The following is a 21137-nucleotide window of genomic DNA, read 5'->3' on the forward strand; positions in this document are numbered from 1 at the left end:
TGTGAAGGGTGATTTTCATGTTTAAATGTATCAGCTCGTTGATCACGATTAATTTGAATATAACGTACATTTTCCTAGAAAATATAACTAAAGGACTAAGGATACTTGTTTCTAAATTTTAGGTTATTTCATGCATTTTGATTTTAAGCAAGGTGCAAATTTATTTCAAATCATAGTTCAATCGATGTGAGGTCATTATAAGCCATTCTCATTAATTTGAACTTCAGTATTCATGTTATGATTAAGAACTAGGCACAATACAATATTTCATGTCTCAATGCTCACATCAAAACATATGTTTAATTTCAAATAGAGTCATTTACCAATCATATGTTTTGTGGTGGCCTTTGCTCTGCTTGATGATGGTCTTGAGCTCTCACCACAGATGCTAGGGTTCAACAATAAGATATTTTTCCCAACATGAATGCTATTAGAAAATCCTAGCAAGAGGTAGGAGGATGTCCTTGAAGATACAAATTTAGAATTAATCGGAGTTTACTTTTCAAAGTATTCAATTATACTGTCTGTATTGTTCATTCATCCTTATTTTTAGATTCACAGACCATCCTGTTCACAATCTGTTGAGCATGCTATGCCTCTAGAATTGAAAACAGGCAGGGAGACCAACTCTATTGAACATCGTAGCCAGGTAATTTTCAAGATTTGAGATTATTCTAATGACCCATGAAAGCAAGCATACAAATGAATCTAGCTTCCAATGGCTTTCAAATACATGCATAAGAGATGAGAAATACAATATATTATAAAATAGAAATCTGTACATAAACAAAATAACATAGCTTTTTTGCAATAACTTAATACTCTTTCGAATTCATAATTCAAGAGTTAAGATGTCTGCATGCTGCAACCCCCATTTGCGGCGGAAGCCAAAAATTTTAGGGGGGGCCACCACAATTTTTGGACAAGCAAAAAAAAATTTAGGGGGGATCTGCCTATGGCAACCCCCCCCCCAAAAAAAATGCGTATATAATGAATGTATTGGTGATAGATTAGAAGGATTATGAGGATGACGATGATGATTAAGATTTATACATTTGTTGCATTTTCATTATCTTCAGTTGATACTGTACAGTCTGATGCTAGGTGACCTTCAAACGACCTCTGACCTTGGGTTTCTTCTCTATCTAAAGACAGCAGCAATGAAATCTGTTCCTGCTAACCATATGGATAAAAGAGGTATTCAATATTAATCACTGGTATTTGACGTTAAATGTACATTCAGTTTAAGCACTCTGGTACAACTCATCTTCGCTAACTGCTTTGGTAATAAAAGTGTTTATTACATGTTAAACCAATAAGGTTTGCCAATCCATCTATTTGCCAACATTTGGACTGACATGCTTATTTCAAAGCAGATCCCATGATGCCCAACAGCCATATCTAAGACAGTACAAGGGATAGACCAAACACTTTGGCAATTATTTTGAAAGGCTCGATTTCGCTCATGGGGAAGGGCGCCCAACAGCATTGGTTGTGAACCATCGCACATCGGCATGCGGCTGTGTATAAAACATATGGGGAAAATGAGAAGGGTTTTCGGAGAGGGCACAAGGGCGGAGATAGAAATGATTCCCCCTTTTATTACTCAGAAACCCCTGAAATTTATTTGTTTCTAATGTGAGAAAAACAAATTTGAAAGATTTTTTTAAATGTAAAAATCGTCTATTCCTCCATCCATCAACCATTTCCCTTATATGTTTTGTACACGACCAAAAATGGCGATACGTGAAGGCTGGCGAAGGTTTACCTACTCCATGCTGTGAAATGCTCTACCCGAGCACTCCATTAAGTGCACTATTGATTATTCAGTCTTCCCTTTGTAGTGTCTTTGGCCATACTGATAACAGGGGAAATTCTCTCTATACTGTTAACATACTTTTTTTATTATACTGTATGTGATTGAAAATACATATCAACAGTATTTAGGCGAATAGTTACCTCAAAGACAATAGTGGAAGAGCCGTGGTGTAGTGGTTCTGACTCTCGCATTGTAAACAGAGGGTCGTGTGTTCGAATCCCACCGCGGTCTAGCGTCCTTTGGCAAGGCGTTAATCCACACTTTGCCACTCTCGACCCAGGTGCTAAATGGGTACCCCGTAGGATGCGAAAAATATTGTATGTTTGATTTTGCCAGCGCCATAATGTGGCTGCGATGTATGCAAGGAATGCTCCCCAGGGAGTGGAAATTGTGCACTTTTAGTGCTTGATTGAAATGAATCCAATGACCGGGGTAATAATATGCTGTAACGCGCTTTGGGCCATTCTGGCAAAAGCGCTTTATAAAAATTGGCTATTATTATTAGTAGTAGTAGAAGTCACAATGTACTTTTGCCAATTATTTAAGTAGACTAGAATTACCCCCATATTTTTTAGAGAAAAAAAATCACTAAATCTAATGAATGCATGTGTTTGCTGAAAATGATATTAATTAGTGGTGTTTTTGTTTTTTCCTATTCTAGGTTGCAATAATGATACCAATCCTAATTGTTTTCTTTAAAATGGAAACCTAAAAACTATAAAAAGTTTACTGTAGTTTTAATGATCTTTCTCTCCAAATCCCTTGGCTTTGTCTTCACAGAGCTCATCCATCTACGTAACCAGCTAGCCTTCTACCTCTCCCGGACTGCCAGGTCAATAACCACATCCACTGCCCCTTCCTCAGCTGACTGGCCATCCCAAACTAAACCTAATCTCATCCCTCCTGTCCTCCCAGAACCAATCCGTGATGATTTCTCCTGTAAGCGATGCGCCCATCTCCAAGCCTGTAGCAGCCTTCACAAGTATGTTGTACCAAATTTTCTTGCCCCACAGGTTTCTCTCTCTTCATCAATGCAGCCGCAAATTTTTGTCAATTATGTTTTGGCATTGCAAGATGAAGAGCTGTGAATATCAAAGAAAAATAATTCATCATGAACAGATATCTTGCAATTTAAATTTAGTTATCCTGTTATTTTTATTAAGTCATTCATGAAAATGAATATGAAATATTATACAGATATTGACTAATGGGGTGTGTAATATAAACATTCTTTGGACCGCTGGATTTATATTTTCCCGAGGGGTTATATTTTCCCCGAAGCGCGCAGCGCTGAGGGAAAATATGATCATGAGGGAAAATATTAATCCTTTAGGCGGTCCAAAGAATGTTTTTTTTTACACATCCCATCAGTCAATATCTGTTATATTAGATAGCCTTTAATGATGAAGATAAAAATGGCCTAACGATGCGTGCAGCCTATTGTTTACGATAGTCAGTGATTGATGGAACTGGTATAGATCTAGATGTAACTTTAGTCTACTACTACTACTTTAATGCAGTGAATGGCCCTTTTCTAATCAACTCAAGTTTGTTTTAGGCCTAGCCATAGATCTAAGTTAGAGTCCAGTCCAGATACTTAAGTCCCACATATTTTATTTCCGTGTAGTTGGTAACATCTAATCCACAAGAGGGCGCGATACACGTAGAAAAATATATTCACGGACCGGTTGGTCAATATATTCATCGAAGGTGGACCGGCTGGGAAAATACACGGATTTCGATCATATCACGTGACGCGCAATTGACCAATCGCGCTTGGCTATCTGTCTTGGCTATCTAATATTTATAAATATATTTGTTTGATAGTAGATTTTATTTTGTATAAAATGATCGCTCTTTATCAATTCAATTCATCAATTCAATTCATCTTTATTTCACAAGCCAATTAAAAAAGCTCTTTTTAAAAACAACATACATACAGTATAAACAGTTCAAAGATAAAAATATAACAATGAAAAGTAGCTCATCGCAGGATATATAAATGTTCCATAAGGCATTGTGGTAAAATACAATACATGTTGACTAATTATTAAAATATAAGGACGTGTTCAGAAAATAAAGGCTTGTGAGGCACACCTAAAAAGGCCTAGAGGCCTGCAGGCAAGGTAGCCTGAATAGGAAAAATTAGCTATTAATAAAAGAAGAGAACACATAGTTGGAGCAGGAAGCTTAGAAAAAAAAGAAGAAGAAAGGGGGTACAAAACAAGAGAAGAGATAAGAGAAGGGGGTAGATGTGGAAAGAAATAAGAAAAGAAAGAAAAGAGGAGAAGTGAAAAAAAAGTGAGCTCCAAAGTAGGGAAGATGAGCAGGAGAGATTGGATAGAGATATGCAAGTATATAGAGTAGACATTCCTTTAGACCAGACAAACCCAGCACAAAAACAAAAATACCTTGATGTAATGTCAGAGCTGCCAAGTAGTACTGATTTTCCGTATTTAGTACTGAAAATAGAGAAGAATACTGATGGTTTCATGCAAAATACTGATTTCTTAAGTTTCAGTTTATGTGTTGTCCTATGGTATTCCTGTGAAAATACTAATTTCCTCACCAAAATACTGATTTTCAGCCTTGAAAATACTGAAATGTTCTTGTTCAGGTTGGCAGCTCTGTAATGTACTTATGCTATTATTCGATGTGAGCTTGTAGAAAAGACTTGTAATATTTTTTGAAAGTATTTAATGAAGGTGAGTTCTTTAAGTAGGATGGCATATTATTCCACAGCTTTGAACCATTCACTGTGATCGAATTTGAAGAAAGTATGTTTGATTTCATGAATGGGGTGCTGAGATGTTTGTTATGTCTTGTGTAGTAAGAATGAAGGGAGTCTGCAGTGGAGAACATGTTGTCAAAAATATGGGGTAAAATTTGCTTGTGGTATTTATACATGAATAAAGCCGTTTGGTATTTAACAATGTCTGGAAGTCGTAGGATATTCAATTGCTTATATAGAGGGGGTGTGTGAGCACGGAAATCTGCATGCGTGAGGCTGCGAATGACCTTCTTTTGGAGGATCAGTGTATGGTTCAAAGCTGTGGGAGATGCTCTGCCCCATAATATGTTACCATAATTTAAGTATGGCAAAAACAAAGTATTATACAGTACATGAAGTGTTTTTAAAGGTAATACATGCGACAATTTATAGATTATACCACAATTTCTTGACAAGATTTGATTAAGACTGTCTATGTGACTTTTCCAATTTAAGTTTTGGTCAATAATCACACCAAGAAATTTAATACAATTGACTCTCTCAATAGTATTCGAATTAAAAGTTATATCATTATTTTTTATCAATTGTTGATGAAAGCCAAAATTCATGAATTTTGTTTTTTGAACATTAATAGAGAGTTTGTTAGCTTGAAGCCATTCTAATAAATTGGCAAGATTATTGTTAATATCCTCTGTGAGTTTTGCAGAATCTTTGTTACTAAATATTAAGTTTGTGTCATCTGCATATAAAACAGTGTCACAATGTGTTAAGGAATTATTAATATCGTTCACATATAAAAGAAAAAACAATGGGCCAAGAATTGACCCTTGCGGAATTCCGCACTTAACAGATAACAGAGGGGAGGAATAAGTATCGACACAAGTGAATTGTCTCCGCCCTTTAAGATAACGTTCTATAAGATACAGGGCGGTACCTCGAATACCATAGTAATACAATTTTTTCAACATGATACCAAAGTCTAGGGTGTCGAATGCCTTGGAGAGATCAATAAAAATGCTTGTACAAAGTTCTTTTTTGTTCAAGGCATCCGACACCCTATTTATGAAATATAAAAGTGCATGTTCAATGGAATGATTTTTACGAAAACCGAATTGGCTTGGATGTAATAACTTATTTTTTTCAATATAGAGTGATAATCTTTTATAAATAATTTTTTCAAGTATTTTGGAAAAGAATGGCAGGATAGAAACAGGTCTGTAGTTATTTACTTCATGTTTATCACCCTTTTTGAAAATTGGAATAATTTTAGAGACTTTTAATTTATCTGGAAAAATACCTTTCTTTAAGCAGTGATTGAAAATATAACATAGCCGGATCGGCTATGGAAAAAATTACATGCTTTATGACTTTTGACAATATACCATCAAAACCACTGGAATTGCTATTCTTCATGCTTTTCACATGTTGAATTATTTCACTGGGGCTAGTAGGGGAGAGGAATATTGAGTTGGGAAAATTTGTGTTCAAATAATCGTTAAAACATTTTTTTGGAATTGGAATATTTTTATTGAGTTCTGGACCAATATTCTGAAAGTGTACGTTGAATAAGTCGGAAATTTTTTGTTTATCCTGGGTTACATCACCATTACATTGAACATAACTAACATGTGAACCTGCATTTTTGTTGAGTGCATGGTTTATTATTTTCCAAGTCTTTGTTGTGTTACCACATGCAGTATTTAATGCATTATGATAATATTGGCGCTTACTGAGTCTAATAAGTGAGTTTAGTCTATTTCGGTATGATACATACTTCAACCGTTTCAGGGTGGTTGGCTTTTTCAAAACTTTGCGGTATAAATCATTCTTCTTATTAATTGATTTAATAATGCCCCTTGTAATCCACGGTTGTCGTGGACATTCACGATTTACAACATTCTGAAGGGGCAAATGTTTATCATATAGCTCCTGAAAATTAGAAAGAAAAATATTGTATGCTTCATTTGGGTCTTCAATTCCAAAAATACCAGACCAGTCATGCATGCTCAAAATTGACGAAAAGTGGTTAAGGTTGTCGATTGATAAATTTCGTTTTTGAAATTTTGTTTTGGGTTGATTTTGTAGTTTAGATTCTGAAATATGAAATAAAGGAAAATGGTCAGATATATCGGAGTATAAAACGCCATTGTTTGATTTTTTATTACAGAGATTGACAAAAATATTGTCAATACATGAAATTGAAGTAGCTGATACACGCGTTGGTTTCGTAATAAGCGGTCTGAATGAGAAAGACGCAAGTGTATCAGAAAAAGTTTGAGTGGATGCATGATGAGGTCTGAGTAAGTTGAAATTAAAATCACCCATGATATAGGCTGGTTTATTTTCCTGGGTTATATGGCATAGACATTGTTGTAAAGAATTAATAAAAACATCTGGATTACAGTCAGGAGCGCGATATATGATCCCTATAATACACGAAGTCTCTTCACATGTACCTGATAATATTTCTATAAATAAAGTATCAATTTTTTCAGAACTGAAATTCAGATCGTCACGTGTATTATAGACAAGTTGATCAGATACATATAAACAAACCCCTCCACCTCTTCGTGGTCTATATTTTTGTAAAAAAGAATAGTGAGGAATATTATACAAAGTGGAAACAGAGCTCTTGAACCAGGTTTCAGTGAAACCATATATTTGAAAATTATGTGATAAACTCTGTAATAAGTTCATGCAATAGGGGAATTTCTTGGCTAAGCTCTGGGCATTCATATAGAATATAGAAAAAGATGAAGTGTTCAAGTTAGATGTACTACATGCATTATTAAAAGAGTCAATCGAGTAGTATTTACAGCTATTGTCATCCCTAAAAGCTACGTCAAAATTTGACTCGTCAAGTAGAGGAGAAGAGAAAATCTCTAGGTTCTCAAAATGTCGAGTTTGTACAGGTAAGCATGAGGAACATGAGACTGCATTAACAAATTCTTGTTCATTTTTGATATTATAGAAAGGTAAGATAGAGGCAAGGCAAGATGGACATGGCGAATATGTATTGATACCGAGTCCTACTTTATTTAGACAAGTGATGTGTGCAATGGACTCACATATAGTACAGTTAGCAGTATCAGCTATGTCATTCACATCATTTTTGCAGATAGAGCAGGTGTATGACATAGGGAACACAAATACAATTAACAAGCAACAACAATTACACAGTAAAAAGAGAAAAATTAAGACTACAGTTGGGTAAAACAAAAATACCTGATATACTCTCAAGACATTAACAATGGAAGATCAATAAGTTCATCGTGTAAAGTACTAAAGTCCAGTCTTAGAGATTCAAGAGATCTTGTTCACATGTGATGAGTTTCTTCACAGTCTTTCCATTAGTGGAGGGTAGTGACACAAATACTCTGCCATCAGTGCTCCAACAAGATAGGATCTTGGAAGTTTCTCTCGATTTGAGGACCTTCTGATAGAGGATTTGGCGAACTTGTGTCAAATCTTCTTGGATACTCATTTTCTTCCTTTCAGAAGCTTTCTAGCACCAATGACCTTAGCTCGGACTCTGTAAGAACAGAACTTTACAAGCACTGGACGCGGGTGGCCATTGGAAGCTCGTTGCTTTACTCTGTGGCATCTGTCGATATCATCTTTGGATACATTGACTTGTAATTCCTTTTTAAACAGAGAGCACACAACATCGTCGACATTTTCTCCTGATTTTTCTGGAATCCCGAAGATACGTACGCTGTTACGCCTTGTATACTGCTCCAGATTATCAATGAGGGAGGTTGCCTTCTGCAGCTTGTTGTTTTGGGTTTCCAGTTGCTCTTGTAGTTTCTTGACCTCTGCGTGACAGGAGACCTGGGATGATTCTATATCCATAATTTTGGCTTGGTTAATCTCAATTTGATCGATCTGGGCCTGGAACTTGGAGATGGCATCTGAGACAGCATTGCTGACTAATGCTAGAAAATCTTCATTTTCTAGAAGATCCTTGAGTATCTGTGTAATTACACCAGTTGAATGGGAACGGGTCATCATGGCAGGTGACAGAAAGACAACATCCACTGAGAGGCTGGTACAATATATCAAGGTGATGTTTTTATCAATATAGCTCGAGTTCAGCTTAAGTTCAGCACTAGTGTCTTATTGGCATACAATAACAGCGGCGTGAAAATGAGATGTAACGTCAGACTGATTTCACAGATGTCTAGAATCTATGTGATAGGTCATGAGAGCTATCGGGCAAGAAGTACAAAATCAAAAAGAAATTACATGATCACAAGTCTAAACACAAAAGGTAAGAGCTATTGATGACGTGTCCCGGTGTTACCGACGCTACCACGAATATATCATAAACAAGGTCGGCACTACATCAAGATAGGCGGGTGGGACCAGCATTAAGATAGTTGAGTTTTACAGCGGTATTCACTTACAAGTGAAGGCTTTAAAAAGAAGGTCCGTGAAGCAAAACCGGAGTCCGGTAAGATGTTAAACCTGGCTTCAGATATTTTCAACACCAATCAGCAGACTTTAGTTCACAGATAAAGATACAAAATAGTATTTTACATTACTTTCTGAAGACTTGTTAGTAGGTATGTTGCAAAAGCGCCCTCAGCAGATACATGTGTTGAATGTCAACTTAAATTGAAATGGATGAAATCCGGAACCTCAAGAAGCGACTCGAATCAAAAATCAAGTCGATCACAAGCTTTCACAAACTGAAGCAAACAAAGTAGCAAGCTTTCACAAACTGAAGCAAACGAAGTAGCAAGCTTTAACAAACTGAAGCAAACGAAGTAGCTATAAATGAATTTCCGTATGTAATCGATAACCAACGCAGCGAGACGAATCTCGGGTCTGAAATTTATAGGAATCCTTGAGCATGTTTACAGCACCCAAATGTTTATAGCTTATCTCAGATTTCACATAAAGCTTGCATCTCAAGCTCATTCCCTCCCCAGTACCCTCCAATCACAAAATAATCCTAGAGCATTCAAATAGACCTCTCCCAATACTTATGCCATACATGTATGTAACTGATTAATGTCGGCAATGTTTAAGTGTTATTCTAAGTAATTCATTATGTTGTATCATTTTTATTTCTGTAAAGTGCATTGAGAGTCCTTTCAGGTCTGAAATGCAATATATAAGAACTGCATTATTATTATTATTATTCTTCATTGTTAGATTAAAAGTTGTTAAATAATGCTCTTCGGGAATAGAAGCAGATGCAGTTGTAACAAAGTAGCTTAGATGATTTATTCATTCCCTTCTGATTGTTTTATATTCTCCCTCTTTTGTTCAGATTGGAGGGTTCCCCCACCCAGCTACCTTCATCTGTTCAAGGTCTATTCAATGAAACCATTGAACATTTACAAGACTCGCATCTCCAGTATTTTGCTCACTGGTATCTCCTCTGCTGCCTGGAGCATGAGGCCACAAAGAAGAGGAACAATAGTAAAAACATCTGGTGCAAGGAGTCTATTGAGCGGTAGGTAATGTGTTGTGTGTGCTACACATTACACTCAGTATCTATTATTTACCTGGAACCAAAGTATCAAAAACTTGATTGGAGGATACCTATCGTAATGTATCATCAACAGATTAGAATCCTATATTGTCAATGAAAGCAAATAACACGTGCAACGAGACACGCTGAATTGAACTGAACTGAAACGTCCCCTGGAAAATCAGACATGCATTGGACGGAGGGGCAATTTATAAACCAATGCCATCTGTGTTTAATTTGTAGAGAGAAAGATGGTGAATGTTGGAGTAACATGGAGTTTGTGAGCTCAACACCCAAAGATCAACAGAATGGAGGATTTACACTGGTTTTTAGAAGAAAACAAGGAGTGAAAGGGTAAGTAATATTGTAGTACCTAAGTAGGTATTATCAGTACTGTTGGTAGTGGTGGTGATGATGGTGGTGGTGGTGGTGATGGTGGTGGTGGTGGTGATGGTAGTGGTGGTGGTGATGGTGGTGGTGGTGGTGGTGATGGTGGTGGTGGTGGTGATGGTAGTGGTGGTGGTGGTGGTGGTGGTGGTGGTGATGGTAGTGGTGGTGGTGAAGGTGGTGGTAGTGGTGATGGTGGTGGTGATGGTGGTGGTGGTGGTGATGGTGGTGGTGGTGGTGGCTAGAGCAGCATCAGGGGCTTTAGCAGCAGTAATGATAGAAGTGGAGTGGTAGAACCAGCAGCAACTGTAAACATAAAATGTCTTTGTAATATGTTTAATGTCATGTACACTACAATTTTTTGTTTTTCGAATCAAGTATGCAATCTAATTATTTGGTGTAAGCCAAAAATTCATTTGCATTGAAATTGTCTCTATTTGTAATTTAAAAAAATTGTGTCTATTTTATTTAATGCCTTTCTGACCATTGAAAAATAAATGGTAGTATTCTTAAAATTGATGTAGACACATTTCAATGTCAGTCAAATATATTACAATTTGATTTACCATCTTAACAGTGTGGAATCTTTGTAAAATGTTTCAATTTGACTGGTACTGGTTAAAAAAAAAATAATAATGCCTTGCTTATTCTTTTTTTCCAGATGTTCAACAGCCAGCTTGGGTAAATGCTTGATGAGAGATGGTGACAGGGTAGTCATTAGCATTGAAGGGAGTAGAAGAGTTGCTATCTGTGTGGGGTTCATTGATACAATTACTAAAACAGATATCAAGATTAGTTCAGACAGGTGGGTTCATAGATATATATATATAGATAGATAGATAGATAAAAAACACTTTCGTAAAACAGTAACTATGAATTAACTGAAATTTGCATGGATAAAAAAGAATTTTTCAGTTTAATGATATCACTATATTTTTTTCAAATTTCGAAAATAACTCATGAAGAACTGAAATGTTTGATTAATTGGACATACAATCATCAAGGATGCATGAATATTGATGCTATGAACTACTAATGATAATATAATTTGATAAGTTACATATGTGAATGATTTTGTTACTTTGTTTTACATCAGCCAATTGAAGAAGGATGGCAAAGAACCCACTCTTTATCGTATTGACAAGGATGATAGCTACAACAGCATGGCAGCTAGTATGGTCAATCTTACCAAACTCATGAAACCTGAACATACCAAGTAGGTATCAACTAACATGAAATTAATTGATGGGAAAATATGTGGAAAATCACCCAGTACTCACGCTTCACATCACAGGAAGTTTTTACTAATTTTGTGGATTGTCTTGAAGATATTAAAAAAATTGTGTGCTATAATGATGTTTATTAGATCTGTTAATTCAAACAAATTGCACAATTTTTTTGTAACTATTACAGGGTATAATATTTGATATGGGTGATATATACATAATTCATGGAAATCTAACATTCATATAGATGGTATTTCATTTTCAAGCGCTTTAAAGATGTTGAGCACATGTAATTTATTTTATAGTTTTGTTATAAAAACTTGTTAATTGAGATTTCTTTGCATTAAATATCATGTTTGATTGTTTTTAACCAACCAATTTCAGGTTACAAAACATTGTGATCAATAAACAGCCACCTACATCCATCAAGAAACCCAACCTGCCTTCTCGAGCCAGAGGTGAGGTAGCAATAATTATGAAAGACTTGAATGAAGACCAACGTGCTGCTATCAAGGCAGTCCTTCGAAGCCAAGACTATACTCTCATCATTGGCATGCCTGGCACAGGTTAGAATCTTTATCTCAAAATATTTTTTTATTTTAAGATAACTTGTGAGATGTACTAATCATTATGTGATTATTTTAGATAAAAAAATCTAGATGAGATTACTCCTGAAAGAAATTGTTTCCCACCCCTGTCAGGCAAGTTTTCATGAGTTGTAATGTTGTATTTTTTTAGTATTTTAGATAAAAATATAACAAAGTAATTCCTGAATAGGACTTTCATTATTAGCACAAAAAGAATAGAAGAGAATTAATGGAAATTCTAACATGATTTGTTCTATCTCGATATTCTAGAATAATATTTTAGAAGAAATATGCTCCTTCTCCTGCTAATCCAATCCTGTAGGAAGTGTAGAAAATCAGTAAACATCAGTTTATTTCTCAGTTAAGTATAAAGAGTATTTTTTGTGTTTGTCCAGGTAAAACAACCACCATAGTAGCGCTTGTGAGAATCCTTGTAGCATGCGGTATGTCTGTTCTTCTAACCAGCTACACTCACTCTGCTGTAGATAACATACTACTCAAACTACTCAAGGTAAGAATACAATCTGAGTTTTTTCCTACATTCATTCATTCACATTCTCTAATTTCACATCCCATGTGTTGTTAGGTTTCCTTACTGGAAATTTACTACCTACTTGTGTGGCAGCTCTTTTTTAATCCATTCAAACACCTAGTGGGAGACTTAGTGTATTTTCTGTGCAAATAATAACAAATTAATGCACCCCTCCCCCTCCCCCTTTAGGACAATACAGCTGGTTAATTAAAAGAGAGATCTAGAGAAAGAGAGAAAATCAATAATGCATACTCATGGGACAATACCCAGGAAGTTAAACCGAAAGAGAGAGAGGAAAAAGAAAATCAATAAATCCTTATCATGAGACAATACAGAAGGAGATCTTTGAAGCCTATAAAGTCATGTTCATTGTCAGGAGCTATGAGTTATAGAACCTTTGTGAAAAGGGGCTTTTCTCAAAGACACTGGGATCCTGATTCAAATTCCTTCTTTCTTTTGTATGGGCTATTTTAGTCAAATTTGAATGCTCTGGTACCAGTGGAAGCTTATGCAATCTGACCAAGTAAATACTTAGAAATCTACTATACAACACCAGTAGAATTTGAGTTGGGCAGTATTTGTTATCTTCATTAAATTCACCCAATACGGAATATTGTTATCCTCGTGGAAACAGCCAAAAACTTGCAATGTACCGCTCACTTTCATATGCGACTGCAATTAATAAAGTCATCCAGATGGTTTCTTACCCCTTTGGCTGAATGAAAAAAAATAAGTCTTTGCACCATGACCTTCCATCTTCTTCTTTTTCATCTTATTTGTAATGTGGTCTCTGTATGAGATGACAAGGTGTCTTCTAAATCTTCTCATCTCCAGGGACTGTACCTTTCTCTCAGTTTCTGTTTTCACTGTCATCGGGTCACATACAGAATATGGACATGCAGGACAAGGGACCGTAACAGTCTGATCTTTGATCTTAGGGCTTTAATAGTGCAATGCTGATGTCTGGGCTGTCCATGAGGGACTTATTTGCATTTTATTCTGTTTATTATAAAGCAGATTTCAGTTGAGACAATTTATTTGACTTCTATTCATTTGTTAGTTTGTTAACTTTAAATTGGTGACTCTCTCTCTCTCAGTATCAATACTGTTTTCATGAGCAGCCTGGTACATAAAATGATAAACAGAAAATTGAGCAAATTTATGATATTTACATGATTGACTGTTTGTCCCTTTTTAGGTTGTATCAATGGTACATGTAGGTGTTTGGGTGTATCATTCTAAATAGAGTAATTTAATAATCATTCTGATGTGATTTTCATTACTACCGAGTACAAGATTGATATCTTACGCCTTGGAGCACAGCATAACATCCATCCTGAATTGAGAGATTTCTCTGATAGCAAACTGATGAAAGAAGCATCCGGCGTATCACAACTGGCTACACAGATGGAGAGAAAGGTATGAAGTCATCCAGTGTCAGAGAGTTCTTTACATTTAGTATTGTCAGAAATGTGAACAGCCTGTGTTGGAGTGAAGTGAACAAGTGCAGTGTGGATGCGTGAGAGGTTGTTCGGGCCCTCTCCAACAGAATGTAACTTCTGCACATCTTACTTTTAGAAGATGCAATGTTAGCCATAATGTACTGCCTAATGCAACACTTATGCTTATAAGCTGAATTGATATGTTGATTTTGAGTAAGTTATCCATTAACTCTTAATCAGTTCTGGTAAAAATTACATTTAGGATCCAAATTCAAATTTGTAGGAAATCCAGGTTCACCATGTATATGAAATCAAAGTAGAATTGTCATTATGCATGTAATGGTATACATGGAAAGAAAAAAAGATTTGGGTTTCTGACTTAAATGTAGACATTTACTGCATTGAATATGCGTAGAGGCACTTCATTATGACACATGGCATAGCCAGTCTGTAGCACATGATCAAATACTCAGTTCATATACCGATTTGTGTCCTCCTATTATTAAGATTTTGAAACGAGGGTGCATGTCCTTGGGACAAGTTGCACTCTTTGATTCCTTCAGTAATCCCATTTGGATGAGACGGAGAGAAACATGCACTCATGGCTTGCACGTTATTATTATTATTATTATTTTATTCGGCATTTCACCAAAAAAGTTTACAATCAATTTACAGGAGAATATACAATTACAAAGTGAAAAGGGATGTTTACAGAACAAGTCCAGGTTGCCTGGAAAAGGAAAAAGTTAAATAAATTACTGTAGCCCAAGAATAAAAACATGTATATACAAACAATAATTCATATAGAAAAAGCATATTGAAATTGATGTATAAGAACAATCCAATATAGTGTGATTGAAACGTACATGTAATTACAGGACAACTTAAAGAAGTTGTAGTAAATTGGTATTTAGATATACATTTAAATTGGCCAGGTAAATAAAAACTTTAAAATGAAGTACATTGTATTGGGAAAAGATGTATAAGCAGTAAAAAAGGAAACCTAATAAGATTTGGAATTAATAACAAAAGAAAATATGAATGTTAGAATAATGTACCGGTAAATGAGTGTATATTTAAACTGAAATTTGTCAGGTTAACAGTTCACTTAGGAATTACAATATATATGTTTGTTTAACGTAATTCAAACTAAAAGTATATAAAAGCAAATGGATTAAAGAACATTAGATTTAATGCAGTGAGTATAGAAAAGAAAAAGCTGACCAATATTCCATTCTGTTGCTCATAGAGCCCCCCCCCCCCTGCAGTAATCATTATACATCTTATTCAAATAACTCAGTCCGTAAGCGACGTAGCCATGGATTTAAAGATCTACAGACCAGGACAAACTCGTTTCGTAGACTAGGCGTTAATTCCTCCCACACTCTTGGGAAATAGTGGATTGGGGAGCAGTGTAACCTTTGGGTCCTAGCCAGCAGGTGTCTGAACAGTAGATTTTCTTGATGACGGTCATTAATGATTGTTTTGGAGATTATGATAGTAGAATCAATTTGTCTGAACAGGGACTTGGCAAAAAACGAAATCAATAGAAATTTGCGTCTAGAAGCCAGTGTTGGCCATTCTGAAATACGAAGACGATCTTCATATGACATCTGTTGTTTTTTCTGCTTTAACACCATACGGGTGGCTCTCCTTTGCAGAGACTCAATTCTGTCGATCAGACACCTGTTGTGTAGGTACCACGTGGGCATGCCATATTCAATAATGGGGAGTACTAGGGCTTTATACAATGCAAATAAAGCCTTTGTAGATAAACCCTGTGACATAGTAGTGATGAGACCAAGCAGTCGATTTGCTTTGGATACTACATATTCTACATGGGAATGCCAGGTAAGTTTAGAGTTTAATATTAGCCCAAGATATTTGATTTGTGAGACAGAGTCCAGGGGCTTATTACTCATGTCATCCAACAATGCGCATGGTTTTTGTTTTACTAACATTTAGTACCATGCGATTTGCTGTAAACCATAAACATATCTTATCTAAATCGTCCTGCAATATCCATCATGTGGCACATCAATGCCATTTAGGGGTGCAGTTCCTATGCTTGATTTTTGTTTTTGTCTGTGAGAAATAAATTTCTGTCACATTCATTAGTGCTACATTGTAAGAACAGTCATCACTTTACTGAGAAGTTTGAATCTCCCAGCTTACTAGTCTGGAAGCACTTCTGATATATTCTCATCTCGTTGCTCTTCTCTTACTCTGTCAAGCAGATCATCCATGATGTAGAATGAACTCCCCTTGAATTCTGTGGCATTACCTAGAACCACAACCTTGTAATGGAGATAGCTTGCTTCTGATTGGGTGTTATTGTGAAGTTGCAGATATGTACTCACTGATGTTTATTATCCTCATTATCTATTCATTGGTCAGCACAAAAGAAAAAAATAAACGCCATAATATGACTGGAACCATAAAAAAGCAAATTGCTTGTAACAAATGGCCAAGAAGACAAAATAACAAGCTACAAACAATAAAATGTAAATTTCAAAATATGTCAAATTCCATCTGCAAACACACGCAAGCACACACACAAACCTGATAATGTTATAGATTTCTGAGTAAATAATTCCTACATCATTTAAAACAGGGTAGTGATGTACATTTTTGAGATAAGTTGGAAGCTGATTCCACATTTTTATAAAAAGCTAGAGAATTTAGAGAGGAAGAAAGTTTCATATGGGAACATGGAAATTATCTCTTTGTTGAGTAGCATATGAATGATTATTGGAATTGAGAGTAAACATTACAATATTTCAATGGAGAGTCCCATTCTTACTCTGAGGCAAGTTCATGCAGAGGCAAAATATTGTGTGAAAAGGGGTTTACTTGCACTTGCACTTTGCATATTGGACTTTGTAATTTATTTTTTTCTGTAGGTTATGTGAATTCTTGAAGTGAGATTTATAGGTATTGGCCAAAGTGTAGTTACAGTAGTTCAGATGTGGCAAGATAATGCCATAATATAGGATATTTAAAACATTAGCGGATAATATGAACTAATTAGAGATGCATAGTAAATATAACCATCAAGTGTAACCATTGTTTGAAGTGAATGGCATTTTCAATTTGATTTGAACTCAGGGCACATGTCTATTCCAAAGCTCTCTCAAACTTCAATGAGCCACTGACCAATCAAAATTATTCTCATTGCATCTCACAGAAAGTAGTTGCAACAACAAGCTTGGGTATGAAGCATGCCCTCTTCACCCGTCACAGCTTTGATGTGTGTATCGTAGATGAGGCATCTCAGATCAGTCAACCTGTATGTCTAGGACCACTCTTCTCTGCCTCCAAGTTTGTTCTTGTAGGAGACCAGTGCCAGCTACCACCTCTAGTACAAAGCTCCAGAGCAAGGTTATTGGTCATTCTTTCATCATAAGCTCACTATTTGTTTTGCCTCCAACAACCTTCTAAATAATGTTTTAATGGACCACTCTACCATTGTAAATTTTAATGGAAAAAAAATTTTATTTTTTTACCATTCTTGGCTCCTGTTTGCATATGATTTTCCTCTTTCTCTTTGCAACTTAATTGTAAAACCTTGTGGGAAGTACTGTTTCTATCTTATTTTCTGAGCAAAGTCATCCATATTTTCCAGTTACACGGGATGGGAAGTTTATTTTTATGTCCAAAACATCTGTGGATCATTGCTTCTTATGTTCCGTCTCAAAGATCTACAGCACAACAGGATGTGATAGGGAAGTGTATTATAAATATGCAGTAATATGATACAGTTGAATTATGAGTCTTGTCTCACCCTGTGGTAATGGTTGCTCAGTTCAGATGTACAGTGGAACAGGTTGTGTGTAATTAAAAGTTGCAGTAGAGGGCAAAAAGCCCATCCAAGAGGATAGGATTTTATAATTTCTATTGCTTCTTGCCATTGCCATTTACTTATAATCTCAATAAAAAATTTAAAAAAAAAGATAATAATAATGGTACACTCGAAAGTTTCTAAAAGGAACAAAAAACATAGGTTACTGTTATACATGTATGTCATTATTATTGTATTGCTAATATCAAAATATTATAACATTTTTTTTTTTTTAATACTATATCTTTTGGTACCATAGGGATCTTGGTATGGATGAAAGCCTCTTCCAGAGACTGGTGTCAGCACACAGCTCAAGTGCTATGAGCCTCAGTCTTCAATTCAGAATGAACTCTGAGATCATGGCTATATCTAATCACATGGTCTATGATGGAGCAATGAGATGTGGCAATGAGGCAGTTGCCAAGGGAACTGTCTCTTTGCCTTACTGGGATGCATGGTGTGAGGTAGGTTTTAAATCTTTTTTAGTTAATTTCTGAGATAATCTGTATTGCAAAGAAGGGGATATAATTATGAAAGAATTATTGCAAAACTAAACACCTAGGTATACCTAGCACCATATTGTTTTTATAGCAATGTACATGGAGACCTCAGGTCAAGGAAGTTTTTTACTTACCCTCATTACAGTCAGTATGCCCAGATTTGTGCAACACTTTTGATGTTAACTGTATTGTAAAACGGTTTCAAATTAAACTCTTTCTGGTATATGACCAATGGGAAAACAATATTCAACCAATAGTGGATTTCATGTTTTGTGTGAAATCTGATATTGGTGTCCGGGCTGACTTTTACACCAGCCACAGCTCTGAACTTGAATTGAAGCTTGTGCTGAGACTAATGTCACTAGGTGTTGAAATACATGTATCAATAGGGCTTATGCATATGACATCATATTCTCATAGCGCCCTCCCTCAGAGGATATAGGAATACACTTAAACAGAGTTGTTAGAGATGCGCCAGCTGCAGATCACCAACGCACACGAGGTAATCCGGTGACATCAGTGCATAAGGTCAATAGTATTATTAGTACCATTATTGTACAATTATATTCAGTGTTGGAGCTAGGCTAAGCATTCAGTTTCACACCCTTAACACCAACACTTTACTGGAAATTATCAATTAAACTGTCACACCCTACTTGACTCCAAATCCTTCCCTTGTGCTCTCCTATAGGAATCCTGTGAAGATGCTTGGTTAGAAGATGCAGTAGATCCCAAAACCGTTGTGTCCTTCCTCAATACTGATCAAGCCTGTGGTCCAACAGATGAAGCGTCTCCAAGCAACACCAATAGGCTTGAAGCCATCCTGGTCAGGAGTATTGTAAAGAGCCTCATGCAAGTATGTATAGCCTTTTGACAATAATTTGTGAAATTTCTCCACCTCCTAAAAATGGTGCCTGTTGCACATGCCCCCTATTAAAGAGTGATTAATTTTTAGCCCTGATTATGTTGTCAACCTTTTCTCTCGTCGAAGCTTCTGATTAAAACTGTAACTTAACTTAACCTAGAATGATTCCTTATTTTGCTATTATAAGGGTTAACAATGTTCTACTGAGAGTGTACAAAACTACAAGATGTGTAAGCCCAAGTGCAATTTTTTTTTGCAAATTGCAAGACAAAGTAATTCCAATAATATTTAAGTGTTAACCAGAGTTTAAACTTAAAGAAAACAATAGCCTAAAATCGTACCTTTATTTGAGGTATTGTATCTTTGTTCAGATGATTTTCTGCTACATACCATTACATGTATGATATAATATAAAGGAACCATTTTCAGCATGAGGTACCCCTTATTATGACTTGCATTGGTATCAGTACACATAATTGTATGTGTCAATCCATATTTCATTCAGGCTGGTTGCACTGCTACTCAAATTGGAGTCATCTCACCATACCGCAGGCAGTGTCAACTACTCACCTCTACACTCGCCGACCTAGGGTCAAAGGTCAAATCATTAGAGGTCAACACAGTGGACAAGTACCAAGGTCGTGATAAGGATGTCATTGTTGTGTCTTTCTCTCATAGCACGACTGATTCTCAGGTATAACTTTTCTTTATTCACTGCTAACACATGATAGCTAGTGCCTTGAGCACTTTTCAGAGTAGATAAAAGAACTAAAAGAGCTAAATTTCATTATCATTATTGCTTTTGCAATAATTATAATAATAATGTGCAACATTTATAGAGCACGTAATACAATGTTTGGAGGTACTGCATGCTATTACCCTTATCCTGAGCAGGTGCTTCTATTGTCGGATGTTTGGTACTTGAGATGGTGTATCAAACATAACTGTGGTAGCATCAAGAAGATGAAATTGTGTGCAAGGATGTGTCCAGAGTGCAAAAAATATAATTGATGAAAACCATACAATCAAAGTTATGTAGCTTCACAAAAGTCAGTGCAGCATTTCTTACTCAGGAATCCTGCAATTGCATATTAAAGGAGCAATAAGCTGATTGGATTTCAGGGTCATGTGGACAAAGGTCACAGGGTCAAATGTCACAGTGGTAAATACATACATGGAAGTATGTTCTTGAGAAAATTAAGAGGTTTTTTAGGAATTGACTTCAAATTAAATACATGTATGCATATTGGAGGAACAATCTGATTAGATTAGTGTGTAATCTTGATTTGACAAATTTCAATTGCATGCATTTGAGAATCCATCTAGTTTTGTCTAATCTCATACTGTACATGTAGAAGCAATATTTACAAACTTACTATGCAGGATTTTTATTCAAGACATGAAGTTAATATCTTATTGATTTTGTTTTTATTCTGTTCATGGAGGTCAGGTAATGTACATATTTGCGTGTTATAAGTTGCAACTAAAACTTTATGATTATTTTAATTCTTTTATCCCCTTGATGTTGCAGGGTGGATCTATTCTGAATGACCTTCGTCGACTCAATGTTGCCATGACGAGGGCCAAGCACAAGTTGCTTTTGATTGGTAGCCTGAAGTGCCTGTCACAGTTTCAACCTGTCCAGAAACTCATTGCTTTCATGCAACAGCATCAACTAATATCCTTGACAATCACTTAACATATGAACTATGCTTCCATAAAGAG

The 21137-nt window shown here is 35.9% G+C and overlaps 1 protein-coding gene across 3 annotated transcripts in view; it reads left to right on the plus strand.

The window, feature by feature from the left end:
• The window catches only part of LOC121422899 (DNA replication ATP-dependent helicase/nuclease DNA2-like), a 44322-nt gene that overhangs the window by 20912 nt on the left and 2273 nt on the right, over positions 1–21137 (plus strand). For all 3 annotated transcript variants that reach the window (XM_041618149.1, XM_041618157.1, XM_041618142.1), the window contains exons 15-29: positions 554–649; positions 1080–1197; positions 2600–2801; positions 9829–10014; positions 10276–10386; positions 11081–11224; positions 11516–11635; positions 12030–12211; positions 12628–12743; positions 14055–14183; positions 17394–17587; positions 18307–18511; positions 19239–19403; positions 19918–20106; positions 20944–21090. In XM_041618149.1, coding sequence (XP_041474083.1) covers positions 554–649; positions 1080–1197; positions 2600–2801; positions 9829–10014; positions 10276–10386; positions 11081–11224; positions 11516–11635; positions 12030–12211; positions 12628–12743; positions 14055–14183; positions 17394–17587; positions 18307–18511; positions 19239–19403; positions 19918–20106; positions 20944–21090 — 2304 coding nt within the window. The remainder of the gene's footprint in view (positions 1–553; positions 650–1079; positions 1198–2599; positions 2802–9828; positions 10015–10275; positions 10387–11080; positions 11225–11515; positions 11636–12029; positions 12212–12627; positions 12744–14054; positions 14184–17393; positions 17588–18306; positions 18512–19238; positions 19404–19917; positions 20107–20943; positions 21091–21137) is intronic.

The sequence above is a fragment of the Lytechinus variegatus genome, chromosome 1, assembly GCF_018143015.1.
Source record: "Lytechinus variegatus isolate NC3 chromosome 1, Lvar_3.0, whole genome shotgun sequence".
In the NCBI taxonomy this organism is placed as follows: Eukaryota; Metazoa; Echinodermata; class Echinoidea; order Temnopleuroida; family Toxopneustidae; genus Lytechinus; species Lytechinus variegatus.